This window comes from Exophiala mesophila (genome assembly GCF_000836275.1).
Source record: "Exophiala mesophila strain CBS 40295 unplaced genomic scaffold supercont1.6, whole genome shotgun sequence".
Classification (NCBI taxonomy): Eukaryota; Fungi; Ascomycota; class Eurotiomycetes; order Chaetothyriales; family Herpotrichiellaceae; genus Exophiala; species Exophiala mesophila.
The window spans coordinates 475,975-488,267 of NW_015622509.1; the positions used below are offsets into that span (position 1 = coordinate 475,975).

The following is a 12,293-nucleotide window of genomic DNA, read 5'->3' on the forward strand; positions in this document are numbered from 1 at the left end:
TGCATGATATCCTCTCTCCCTTGAATCACTGTCCTCGCACATCAGACGAGATGGGAGCGAAAATCCCGCGCAACTTTCGACTCCTGGAGGAATTGGAGAAGGGCGAGAAAGGTTTAGGCGCAGGTAAGATAGCCTGGTCCTAAACCGAAAGTTGAGCAACAAGCCTTTTCTGACTTGTGAACCAGAGGCGTGCTCATATGGTCTCGCTGACGGTGATGACAACACTTTGACCAACTGGAATGGTACCATTCTAGGACCTCCGCATGTACGTCCGCATTTTACAAAGCCATTTGCAAAGGGCTTCCCCTAGACACCCGAGGCTGGACCTTTCTGTTGACATATGATATGAAGAGTGCGCATGAAAACCGAATCTACAGCGTCAACATCCACTGTGGCGATAGCTACCCTGACACCCCACCGACCATTCAGTTTGTTTCGCGAATCAACCTGCCCTGCGTCGATCCAAAGAGTGGAAAGGTGAGAGGAATTGACATGATTTGAACAACCTGGGCTTATATATCGTACTAGGTGGATCCATCGAGACTACCCTGTCTTGCCAATTGGAAGCGAGACTACACAATGGAGACAATCCTAATCGAGCTGCGACGGTAGGCTTCCCTCATTGTCATGTTGCTCGATGGTTGCTAAAGGATGGCAGGTATATGGCTCTCCCACAGCATAAAAAGTTGCCACAACCCCAAGAAGGCACGACTTTCTAATTTTTGGGCGAGTCGGCTGAAGGATGCCTGGCGACAGGTTCATGAGTGATGAAACACGAAGATGCATTGCGTGGCCGGCGTTGAAGCTATTGGGACATTCTTCCTTTTGCATCATTTTCTAGCATGGTCACCATGTCGAAGCAGCCCGGATTATATGTGATTGGAGCAGCACCAGTTCCCTCGTAGATTTCAAGCTCCTGGCACAAGTTTCGTCAAGCAATGCGATTATATGAATACTCCAGCGCTGAGCCGTGGAAGTGGTCACGTGGGTGGGCATTCGGTCTACCTGCTGTAATTGATCAAGGTGTGAAGTTGTCCCATCCAGAGTAGACTGCGTTGCTTGTAACTTTTATTAGCCTCTCCAAACCGAGCGTGCTGAAGCTCGACTAGACCAACAAGTGAAGGTTCCCGTGTGTGAGGGATGTGCGGATGCCCAGACCGCTCAATTTGCACAAGTCGTATGCTCACCGACTAGCATGTAAGAGATGGCAACCCGCAACTCACGGGCGATGAGCATCCCAACTGACCTATGACCAGGCCGCTCGCTCTACAGGGCACTCCTTAAACAATGCGCCGAATTTCCCACTGCCAGTCCTGAGAGCCTAGCCTCTCCTTCGAAGACGGTTCAAACCCTGCAATCTCTCGTCCGATATCGTTTTCGCCGAGACCGAGCTCTCTCATCACCATTTTCCATCATCAACGGGCTGGACACTGGTAACAGGGTCCTCAGTCTTTTGCAGCAATGCACTCTGAAATCACCAGTGGCGTTGAGCCAGCTCAGCACTCTGCTGGGCTCGATCAGCAGACGGGCAAGTGAGAAAGATGCGGTGGCGGTACGCAATGCCTCCTTCTGGAAGGCTCCACCAGTTCATCGGCAGGCGCACATCGCACACCACCAACATCTTTCGCGTAAAGATGTTCAAATCGGAACACCCGGGAATCCAGTCATCTTTCAGCACCCGCGGCCCCTAGCCGACTTGTACGGTACGGTTCGCAAGGTGCCGAGATATATCTTGGCCAACGGGATTCCGCTGCTCAAATACCCTGGCCCGCAGCCGGCCCTGATGAACAGAGTGCTCCGCCAAAAACTGCTCTGGCAGATCAAAAACTTTGAAAAGCTTCGCGCTCTGCAGCAGGGGGTCCATCTCGCCGAGACCGAGGATGACTGGGATCAAATCGTCCAGGACCACTTTGGAATCGACGAGGACCAGGTGGCGGAAGCTGAGTTGACATCACCACCGCTTCCAACCAATGGGCAGTGGCAGCAGCATCGGCAGCAGCGAAATCAAGCATCTCGTAATACAGACCGTACTAAATCTCCAGACTCGTGGACAAGAACGTGGACCAAGGCTGTGAGAGACGTGGGAAAAGCCTATGCTGAACGACAAAAGCAGCAATTTGAAATGGGTCGCAAGCTTTACCAGGTTTTTAAAGACGAGCGCGACTTAAGAGAGACGGAGCGAAGAGCTGCCAAACATGAGAGGAGAATGGCCAGGAAAAGAGCACAAGGTCTGCCGGAGTCGCCTTGGGACCAAGTTGTCGAGACGCCTACTCAGCTTGGGATCAAAAAGGAAGATGGTGAGTGATCTCTGAGCTGGGGACATGTAGAAGAGCGGTGCAACAGGTATTGCACTATTCTTGAGTCAAATGCATGTCCTCACGTCTCTCAAGACCAAAACTTTGCATATAACGAAGCCCGGACTCAGAACTGCCAGCATCGCTTCGGAGTCATTTCTCACCGCTGTAATTTGAGCATTGGGAAGTCAGGAGGTTAGGTCCATAAAGAGGCTATGTTGCTGGTATTGAAGGAAAGCTAGCCTTAGTAAAGAAGTTACTGCGCTGATAGGACCGACTCAGCTAGCATCAACGTCCTCCTCTGTCACATGTCTTGTCGTGAATTTGGCTCTTTCCAGGCTCTCCTTGACACCCCAACCCCTCTGCAACAATTCACCCACCTCTTCCAGTCCTAGGCCCATTGTCTCCGGGTAGATGCACCAGATGACCGTCCAACCGATGGCGCAGACTACAGCATATGTGACAAAGGTCCACGTAGGCGTGAAGAAGTCCATCATTGGTAGAAAGGTTACACCAACGACAGTGTTGCAGCCCCAATTGGTTGCGGTCGCGATACTCGAGCCGAGAGATCGAACACTCAGGGGAAACAACTCTGATTGCTGCCATGGCACGACACCGAGACCAGAGGCGTAGGAAGCAACATAGATAAGGATGGAAATGAGAATGAAGATGGCGGGAAGACGTGAGGAGATGGAAGAATTAGGATGGTCGATAATAGGATCGGCACTGGAGGTGTCGGGGAATTTCATGAAGGAGAAGCTGGCAGCGCAAAGGAGCAAAGAGATGATCATGAAGGGGATGGTCAAGAGTAGAATCCGTCGTCGCCCTAGACGATCAATCAGGTTGAATGCCACAATGGTAAAAACAAAGTTTGTGCCTGCCACAGTGAGCGAGGTGAGGGTCGGAGAGTCAAAGTTGAGGAGTTGGAAGATGGTGGCGGAAAAGTACATGAGAGTGTTAAAGCCGCACAATTGCTGGAGGGCTTGGAGCGAGCAGGTGATTGTTAAGGCGCGGGCATGAGGTGGGTGCATGAGGAGAGATTGGAGAGTGGGTGGAATGATATTCCATCGATGGGAGGCAGTTTTGAGGTGGGTTTGGGCTTCCTCTTCTTCAAGGATCTCTTTCTTGATTGCGAGGATGACCCTGTCGACCAATTCCGTAACATTGGAGCTCATTCCACGATAGACTTTGAGGAGAACGGCCTTAGCTTGAGCTTCGCGTTGTGTTCTAGCCAAGTAGCGGGGCGTTTCGGGCATGAAAATGAGTATAATGAGTTGGAGGATGGCGGGGAGAGCGCCCAAACCAACCATCCATCTCCATCCTCCAGCCAGGGTGGAAAATGCCCATCCGATGATGTAGGCCACGACCTGACCGCCGGTGACAAAGAGTGAAGACACGGTAACCAGCCTCCCTCGTAGATGTCCCGGTGCGAGTTCGGAGATGTAAAGAGGGACAATAAGGCTGGCACCTCCAATAGCGAGACCGACTATACTTCGGCCGAGGATCATCCCCCAGACCGAAGAGGTAAAGGCCTGCCAGATTGCCCCGGACGCAAACAGGCCATCTGCGAACAAAATAATATTTTTTCGTCCAATCTTGTCAGCCAGGACCCCGGCAACGGGACTTGCAATGAGTGCGAAGAGGCTTGTGCATGCTGTGATGAGGCCTTTGTCGAGGGTTGTGAGTTGACGATCAGAGAGGTCAGAACCGATGGAGACGAGAGTTCCGCTGATGATGCCGGTGTCGTAGCCAAACAGAAGGCCAGAGATGCAGGCGGAGATTGTCAGAACCCATATGAAGACATTTCCTGACGATTGAGGTACTGCGGACAGGAAGAGATGGTTGGATTCTGGCTGGGGGATGAGGGGTTCATCGGCGGCGTGATCATCGCGGAGGGGGGTTATGGATGACATCTCGAAATCTCCGTTGGCTTGTTGGCTCGCATGACTGACGGTGTGGTGATGGTGGAGTGTCATAAATTCATCGTAGTCGTGGTTGTTGTGGACGTGGGAATCCGCAGGTGAATGCGGCGCTGTGTTGAAGAAGGAGCAACAATGTCCACTTCAGTTGTACGCCAAGTCTTTTTGGTGACACGAAACAAGGGATGAGGACGTTGAGAACCCAATTCAGGTACGCGTGGACAGATTCATAACATAATTACACACATATACCTTTGGCTGGCTGTCTGTGGAGAGACAAGGCATTGTACATGTCTACATCCAAGTTGGTGTGTTCATAGGCAACATATATTGATTGGTAAATGTCACCCCCCCGCTTGTCTCGACCCCGGTGGTTGGGGAGGCAAGGCACGTGACGGCGGTTGGTCTCCAGGGCCTCTTGTCGTGACGGGGCTACAAACGAGCCTGTAAAGATGCTCTACTGTAGGCACCTAGCCTGAATTGATCTTTTGAGTTTTTGAAAGAGATCTGCCCTGTTGTTTTAGTTGGTTTAGCGAAACTGACGATACAAGGTCTTGTGAATGCTACATCTCGTTGGTTCAATCTATGAGATATGCAATGCAACCTAGGCATGAGACAACACGTGTGTTCTGCAGACAGCCCAAGCTCTCTAGCGCCAGCTTAGGTGAACTAGTACCTTTCTACAGAACTGTTAGGCAGCATCAGAGTACCTTCCAGGCTTAGGAACACTTTTTATTAGTTAAAGACCCGGGCTTGGTCTGCCACAAACAGGCTGAGTAGGCCCCTCGGCAGACCATCGCCTATACTTTACATACTATCACTGCCGGCAATTGGCGGGAGTAGCCAATTTTAAAATCAATTGATTCTTAAACAAAGCACGATAAGCTAATGAAAGTCCGCCTCTGTTAGGTAAAAAGAGGTGTACGAGGACCTCATGAGCGATTATATATCAGGAAGTTCGCTGTATAAGCGGCTGTGGATGCTTGCCAAGAGGGCTTAGGCAACACCTTTTGCTTCTTTCCATTGCTTCCCAGACCTTGTGATATTCATCTGAGATTGTTGGTGAGTCAAAATACTACTGACCAGAGCATCGTGCTTCTCAGAAGCCTCAGGTTCGTTCATTTTGCCTCTTTAGTGTGACACTGTCAGTATCTACAGTACAGCTTGTTGCAGTGATGCATTGTCCATCATCTCCCATCGTTCTACTCTACCCATATGGTAAGTGCCATCTTGGGATCACCAGCTGCTACTCTTGGTTGACTTTACTAATTGACCTGATGCTTTAGCCTGCCGCGAAGGGCAACTGTACCTTGCAACGAGTGTGGTGCTAAATGGCTGCCAATGTTGCTTATCTTGGATGCCAATCTTCCTACGTTACAACGCGTTCAAACTAGACTTGGCGCTTCCATGCGACCATCGATCGACCTTCCTCGTTCATCTATTTCTCTGTTGTTCGGCAGCTCGTAGCCATCTGAGCCTGCATTCATGCATCCACACCAGCAAGATTGAGCAATCATGACGTCTCGACACCCCTGCAACTCTCGTTATCTCCTACTCTACGAGTCCAGGAGATCGTTCATCTTCATCTCGTCACGAAGCTCTGGCATCCTCATCCCGCCCGGTAAGGTCGATCAAAAATGCCCACGTTCCCTTCCCTCGTTCGCATCTCCTCCATATTTGTCCAGTCTCTCGTTCAGGATTTCGTTTGTTGTCTCTGAGGCCTCAGCCTCCTGTCTTCTACCAATATGATATTCTTCGCGTGCATGTCTGGCCATTTCACTGCCATAGCAATTTATGCTATTGTACTTGCCTCCTGGTTTCCCTTGATAGCTCGCGCTCAGCTGGAAGTGATTCTTTCGGTCGAAGATGGCCTGATCAAAGACAGCATCGACGGTCGCATCGTGGTTTTATTCGCACCCAGCGGCGAAGACCCCCTCGATGACGTCGAGGTCGATACCACCCCAAACCTGTTCTTCGGAATCAACGTGTTCAACTTCTCTCCGGGCAAAACGACTGTCATCTCCAGTGGAAGTGGGACCAGTGTCGCAACAGGGCCATTTGGATATCCTAATGTGAGCCTCTCAGACGTACCCTCCGGTAGCTATTCTGTTCAAGCCTTCCTCAATCGCTACGAGACAGTGACTCGAAGCGATGGGTCCACAATCAGTGTACGGTTCCCTTGCGGCGATGGTGCAGCCAGCATCAACGGCTTCGGAAGTCTTTTCACCTCCATTGTCGATATCGATGTTGAAGCCGGCGCCCAAAAGATCGAACTCGTCTTCAATAACATCACAGCCTTCCCGGAGCTCGCCGGCAGCGAGATCGGTGGTTGCTATCAAGGCAACTTCAAAGATACTAAGAATCTTAAACACGTCAAGATCCGCAGCGAGGCTCTGAGCAAGTTCTGGGGTCGAGATATGTATGTCGGGGCCAAAATTCTGTTGCCTCCAGGATATGATGCAGCGGATAAGAAAACCAGATACCCTGTCATCTACCAACAAGGCCATTGGCCCTCATCCGGTGGTCCTTTTCGCTATCCCACCGCAGCCTTCTCATATGAGTGGGATGCTGGCATGATCAATGCCACAGAGGATTCAGCCGGGCGTCCCACCCCGAAGGTCATCCTAGTCAACTTCCGACACGAATCGCCATACTATGACGACTCATATGCTGTCAACACGGCAAACATCGGTCCGTACGGAGACGCTATCAACGACGAACTCATTCCACACCTCGACTCCGTCTTCAACACCATTGCTGAGCCATATGCACGTATTCAAACAGGAGGTTCAACAGGAGGCTGGGTCTCAGCCGCCTCTGTCATTTTCCGGCCTGATCTATTTGGCGCTGCTTTCTCATCCTACCCTGACTCAATGGACTTCCATCGCCATCAAGACATTGAATTGTACACAGCCAAGAATGCTTACATCAGTGCAGATGGCAGCGCCACCCCGTCCATCCGGGAATTCGACGACGATGGCAATGAGCTTATCTTGGCAACGGTGGCACAAGAGAACCACTGGGAGCTCACATTTGGCACGTCGACCCGTTCGTCTTTGCAATGGGATGTGTGGAACGCTGTGTTTGGCGTGCAAGGTCTGAATGGATACCCCCTCGAGCCCTGGAACAAAGTAACAGGAGAGATATACCCAGAGGCGGTCAAGTACTGGAAACACTTTGACCTGGCAGACTACATTGTCAGCAACTGGAACAGCGAACGGAAGCTCGGCGAGGTACTTCGAGAGCGTTTGTTCATTTACGTTGGCACTTGGGATGACTACTTCTTGAATGAAGGCGTCGAGGAGTTCCAGAAGCGCATCGAAGCCATGGGGGGCCCCACTTGGGCCAATGTCACAATCCTTCCGGAGAAGCCTCATGGCGGGTATTACCAAGATCGGAACTTTTGGGACTACATTGAGCTTCTCTACAGCTGGATCGAAGATCACGCCCCTGATGGCGCCACCCCACTTCCAGGCTCGGTCACCAAACCCTTTTCGCGTGGAAACACCTTTTCTGAAGTACTGGAATACGGCAGCCACAAGGCTGCAGTGGCACGTCAAGCGTCACCATTGATCAACGCCCGAGGTTTCAGCAAATCCGGACCCGTCTTCGAAGCCAGTGTGGGCCGGTGGGACCCAGGTGTCGCTCTCGAGGCACAATGGTTCATCAACGGCAAGCCGAGCGGCGATGAGTTTAAAGTAGATCAAGGCCAGGTATTGAAGTATGTCCCAACAGTAAAAAGCCGCACTTCGTTTGTGCAGCTATATGTCACTGGTCGCAAGGCAGGCTATGTCGACGAAACAAGGAAAAGCAACTCGCTTCCCACAATCAGGAAGTGGGTATCATCAGGCTGGGAGCCTTGGAGCAAGCCAGGTTCCTAGAGTGCTGACGAATGACCATTCTTGTATAGCTTTTTTATATCTAAAAGCCTACTATTTGACATATCTCATATCCAACATTTTTCTCAGTCGCTCGATCAATCCTCGACTTATTTCAAGATGGTGTTGGTCGATAGTTGCACTTGAAGTGTCTATTGACAAACACGTGCGATTTTCTAGAGTGGGCTGGCCAATTCTTCTGCACGTGACTGGAATGACTGGCTCTCCGACACAGTCAAATGTGAGATAGAAGATTCAGAGCCGCAGTTCCTCGGCTTTTGATCTTGTATACAAACCGAGTTCACCATCATCACGAGAGTGAAAAGAATACCGTGACAAGAATACGCTAAAGACCGAGGCTTGGTACTGCTTACGGGTATTCAGCCTATTCGAGAAAACAGGGATTAGGGGAATCGTTCGCTTATTCCATGCTGGTGGATCCAATCCGATGACTACCCATGAATTTGGATTATCCGTGGCTAACAGTGGGTTGGCAATGCCGAAAGGGGAGAACAATAAACAGAGCCTTTCTGCAAGCATGTGGCCTTTATTTTTTTTTCCAACAAATGTGTTTGTTTCAAAGCATAAAAATTTCCTGGTCAGCGCTTTTCTTGAGTCTACGCTGTCAGCTTGCCAAGTCATCAACTGATAGTGCCATGGCTACAAGTCTACCAACAACGTATGGTTGATACATCAGGACTAGTCTGACATGGACAAAAGTGGTCTGAGGTCCGATGTCGCAGCCTTTGGGAGGCAGATAGAGCAGTTAGACGAACACGCAGTGTATACATAATCAAAGAGCCGAGGCACATCGTGATAGGGTTTACAAGGCTGTATGAGAAGGGATCTGAGGGTGACGGGGTGGGGGGAGATCGGATACCGCACAAGACCTGTCCAGGGTTCATCTCCGTGTTTTGGTGGTCTAACGTACGAGTACTACGGAGTCGTATTGAGTCTCCGGGGCTGCCCGTGCAGAAGACGGAGAAAATCAGGAGCAGTATGGGGACTTGGAGAGTTTGCCAATTGGGGCTGTAGGTATCATCTTTTTTGTCAAGACTGACGAAGTCCCACTAGGGAACTTGATATTGCGCTAAACCTTATTCGGCAGATACCGAGGCAACTCTGACCAGCTGCACAGGTAACGCTTTCATCGTTTTCTCGTCCATCTGATGCTTCCACGTCACATCCTGACCTCATCTGCTCATCTAGCCCTTGACCAAGCCCCGCCACACTCCGAGCCAGTCCAAGACCCCAAGGCCAGAATTCGGATCATCGCCTGTCTTTGCCTCTTCCGCCGCTTGTCCTGAACCCTGACATAGGCGGGAAGCACGCTCAGCGTGTTTCGGGCCAAATACGGCTATTGCACCTACTATCGACTTGTCTTTTTTATTCAAAGCTCATCCTCTTCTCAGCTCTCAATCGTCCCACCACTTCTCTATTCCCACCTTTGACCCCTACTTTCACTCCTCTCCTCCCCTTCATCATGCCTTCCAATCCAGAATGGGTCAAGGCCCTCAAGCCTTCCGGGCCCCAGGGTTCCGAGTTGCTCTCCCAAGAAAGGGCAAAATCCAACCTCAACGTTGATCAACTAGCCGAATTCCTCTTCACAAAAGACGTCCTAGACAGGAACGAGAGAATCTTAAACATCCTCACCGCCGACCCGGTCTTTGACAAGTCCCAAAACTATTTTCGAGGAAGAAACACAAGAATTGAAGCAGCCCTGGCAAGAGGCAAGAGGTTACAACAGCTGCAGGTCAAGCACAACTGGTCCAAGGATGAGTATCAGGTTGCAAATGATCTCATCAGCGAGCCCACCCCCTACGGCCTCCATGCCAGCATGTTTCTCGTCACTCTCCGTGAGCAGGGCACCCCCGAACAGCACAAGCTATTTCTGGAAAAGGCAGAGAACTATGAAATCATCGGCTGCTATGCTCAAACTGAATTGGGACACGGTTCCAATGTCAGAGGGCTGGAAACCACCGCCACCTGGAACCCCGATGACAAGACCTTCACCCTTCATTCTCCGCACCTGACTGCCTCTAAATGGTGGATCGGCTCACTCGGCAAGGCTGCTAACTATGCCGTCGTTATGGCTCAACTGTATATTGGCGGTAAAAACTATGGGCCTCACCCTTTTGTTGCCCAGATCCGAGACATGAAAACCCATCAACCCCTACCAAACATCCATGTTGGTGACATTGGACCCAAGTTTGGCTACAACACCATGGACAATGGCTTTTTGCTGTTCAAGAACGTCAAGATCCCTCATGAAAACATGCTGGCTCGATTCTCTCGTATCGATCCGTCCACCAACAAATACGTCCGCCCATCCAACCCTTCCCTGATCTACGGAACTCTCACCTACATTCGAAGCTCAATCGTGCTCCAGTCAGGTTCAGTTCTTGCCAGGGGTGTGACCATTGCTAGCAGATATTGCGCTGTTCGACGCCAGTTCCAAGATCGGGATGCCCCAGCCGGTGAACCGGGCGAAAACCAAGTCCTCAATTACACCATGGTTCAAATTCGACTTCTCCCTCTCCTCGCCGCTACATATGCCTTGCACTTCACCGGGCGAGGCATGATCAACATGTATCAGGAGAATCAGAAGCGCATGAACTCCACAGCTGAACCCGAATCTCGTCGCAATCCTGGCCCAGAAGAACTCAATGCCGGTACAGATCTTCTCGCAGATCTTCACGCCACCAGTTGCGCATTGAAGGCTTTGGCTTCCACCACCGCTGCAGAGGGTCTCGAGGTCTGCCGTCGCGCCTGCGGTGGTCACGGCTACTCCTCCTTCTCTGGCATTGGCAGCTGGTATGCCGATTACCTGCCCACCGTCACCTGGGAAGGTGACAACTACATGCTCACCCAACAGGTCAGTAGATACCTGTTGAAGACCGCTCGTGCAGTTCTCAAAGGCACGGCCGGAAACAACGACACTTCCCGGATCTTCAAAGAATTCATCCGCCGCCGCGACATTGGCGCCGCCTTCGATGTGATTGGAAGTGACACCGACCTCGTCGATGCCTTTGCATGGCGTGTGTCATTCCTGACCTTTGAAGCTCTGCGTCATCGTGACGAAGACAAGCAGTCGTGGAACAGCCTTCTCGTCGACTTTTGGCGTCTGTCCACTGCTCATGGTCAATACATGATTGTCAAGAACTTCCATGACGCGCTCAACGACCCTCAGACCAAGAAGGAGGTTGATCCCGAGACGGTGACTCTGCTTCATAAACTCTTCCGCCTCTACGCCCTTAGCACGTTGGAAAAGGAAGCTTCTGAATTCTATTCCTCTGCAGCCGTCACTGTGCGCCAAATCACCCTTGCCCGCACAAAAGCCGTCATGAAACTTCTCGAGGAGATCCGACCTCACACAATCCGACTAGTCGATGCCTGGAAATTCCCCGATTGGCAACTCGACAGCTCTTTGGGTCGCTATGATGGCAAGGTCTATGAGGATCTCTTCCACCGCGCCAGCGAGCTCAACCCATTGAATGATGTTGTCTTTGATCCTTACCCAAATTCAAAGGTCCTGTTCAAGGAGGACAAGAGGTCCAACTTGAGGAGTAAATTGTAAATAGTGTGACCAAGGTTGTGGGAAACTGTCAATTCTACGGTCACATCGATACCGGCGCGATTGTTTACATGATCTCAGATGTACATGAAACTATCAATACATTTACACTGTTGACTCGGAATTTCTCTTGTGATGTAAGTGATTAATGGGTTTGTGTGCAATGTGTCAATAATACAGTCGTGAGTTAGAAGGTTGCTCGAGGCGAAGAGGGAGGTAAATGGTGGCAACGATTTTGCCCAAAGTAATGAAAGGTATATATTTTTTGTAAGTGGCAAATAGTGTCAAATTGGCTTCTATCAAGCACAAAGACGCGGTGGCCGAGCGGTTAAGGCGTGTGACTAGAATTTGACACAGTTATTCTCGGATATTGTGTCATATACTGAGATCACATCTCTTCGGAGGCACAGGTTCAAATCCTGTCCACGTCGACATTTCTTTTTGATCTTTGTCTCATTCAAAATTCGGTTTCTGATCTTGCTTTTCTTTTTGATCAAGCCCCGACCTGGTTCTTGTGCCTTGGCATTGAGACTTGGCAGTTCCTATACCACTATCTAGCAAATCAGGTACATCTGCAAACTTACGACCGCAGTAAGCTTTTGGGTACCATCTTTGAGCAATAACCGGT

General features: G+C 50.6%; 5 protein-coding genes and 1 non-coding gene across 6 annotated transcripts; 5 read left to right on the forward strand and 1 right to left on the reverse strand.

Annotated features, from left to right (window-relative positions):
- Positions 1–50: 50 nt before the first annotated feature.
- On the forward strand, positions 51–719 carry PV10_08091 (uncharacterized protein; the record flags this gene model as incomplete). Its single annotated transcript, XM_016373069.1, has 5 exons — positions 51–123; positions 186–265; positions 352–477; positions 529–608; positions 659–719. The coding sequence occupies 5 exons, from the start codon at positions 51–53 to the stop codon at positions 717–719; spliced, it is 420 nt and encodes a 139-aa protein (XP_016219980.1).
- A 429-nt stretch (positions 720–1,148) lies between these two features.
- PV10_08092 (uncharacterized protein) lies at positions 1,149–2,305 on the forward strand (the record flags this gene model as incomplete). The annotated part of the gene is made up of 2 exons (XM_016373070.1): positions 1,149–1,197; positions 1,257–2,305. 2 exons carry the CDS (start codon positions 1,149–1,151, stop codon positions 2,303–2,305), a joined length of 1,098 nt encoding a protein of 365 aa, XP_016219981.1.
- A 192-nt stretch (positions 2,306–2,497) lies between these two features.
- PV10_08093 (uncharacterized protein) lies at positions 2,498–4,488 on the reverse strand. Its single transcript, XM_016373071.1, has one exon. The coding sequence runs from the start codon at positions 4,268–4,270 to the stop codon at positions 2,573–2,575; it is 1,698 nt and encodes a 565-aa protein (XP_016219982.1). The 5' UTR covers positions 4,271–4,488; the 3' UTR covers positions 2,498–2,572.
- Positions 4,489–5,498: 1,010 nt separating this feature from the next.
- PV10_08094 (uncharacterized protein) lies at positions 5,499–8,154 on the forward strand. Its single transcript, XM_016373072.1, has one exon. The coding sequence runs from the start codon at positions 5,959–5,961 to the stop codon at positions 8,092–8,094; it is 2,136 nt and encodes a 711-aa protein (XP_016219983.1). The 5' UTR covers positions 5,499–5,958; the 3' UTR covers positions 8,095–8,154.
- A 1,123-nt stretch (positions 8,155–9,277) lies between these two features.
- PV10_08095 (uncharacterized protein) lies at positions 9,278–11,802 on the forward strand. The gene has a single exon (XM_016373073.1). It carries the CDS (start codon positions 9,575–9,577, stop codon positions 11,666–11,668), a length of 2,094 nt encoding a protein of 697 aa, XP_016219984.1. The 5' UTR covers positions 9,278–9,574; the 3' UTR covers positions 11,669–11,802.
- Positions 11,803–11,975: 173 nt separating this feature from the next.
- On the forward strand, positions 11,976–12,096 carry PV10_08096. The gene has a single exon. It is a non-coding gene; the product is annotated as a tRNA-Ser (tRNA).
- Positions 12,097–12,293: the final 197 nt, after the last annotated feature.

Excerpts from the sequence above, each read along its gene's own strand:
- PV10_08093 (XM_016373071.1), bottom strand. The coding sequence starts at position 4,270 with ATGACACTCCACCATCACCACACCGTCAGTCATGCGAGCCAACAAGCC.
- PV10_08094 (XM_016373072.1), top strand. The coding sequence starts at position 5,959 with ATGATATTCTTCGCGTGCATGTCTGGCCATTTCACTGCCATAGCAATT.
- PV10_08095 (XM_016373073.1), top strand. The coding sequence starts at position 9,575 with ATGCCTTCCAATCCAGAATGGGTCAAGGCCCTCAAGCCTTCCGGGCCC.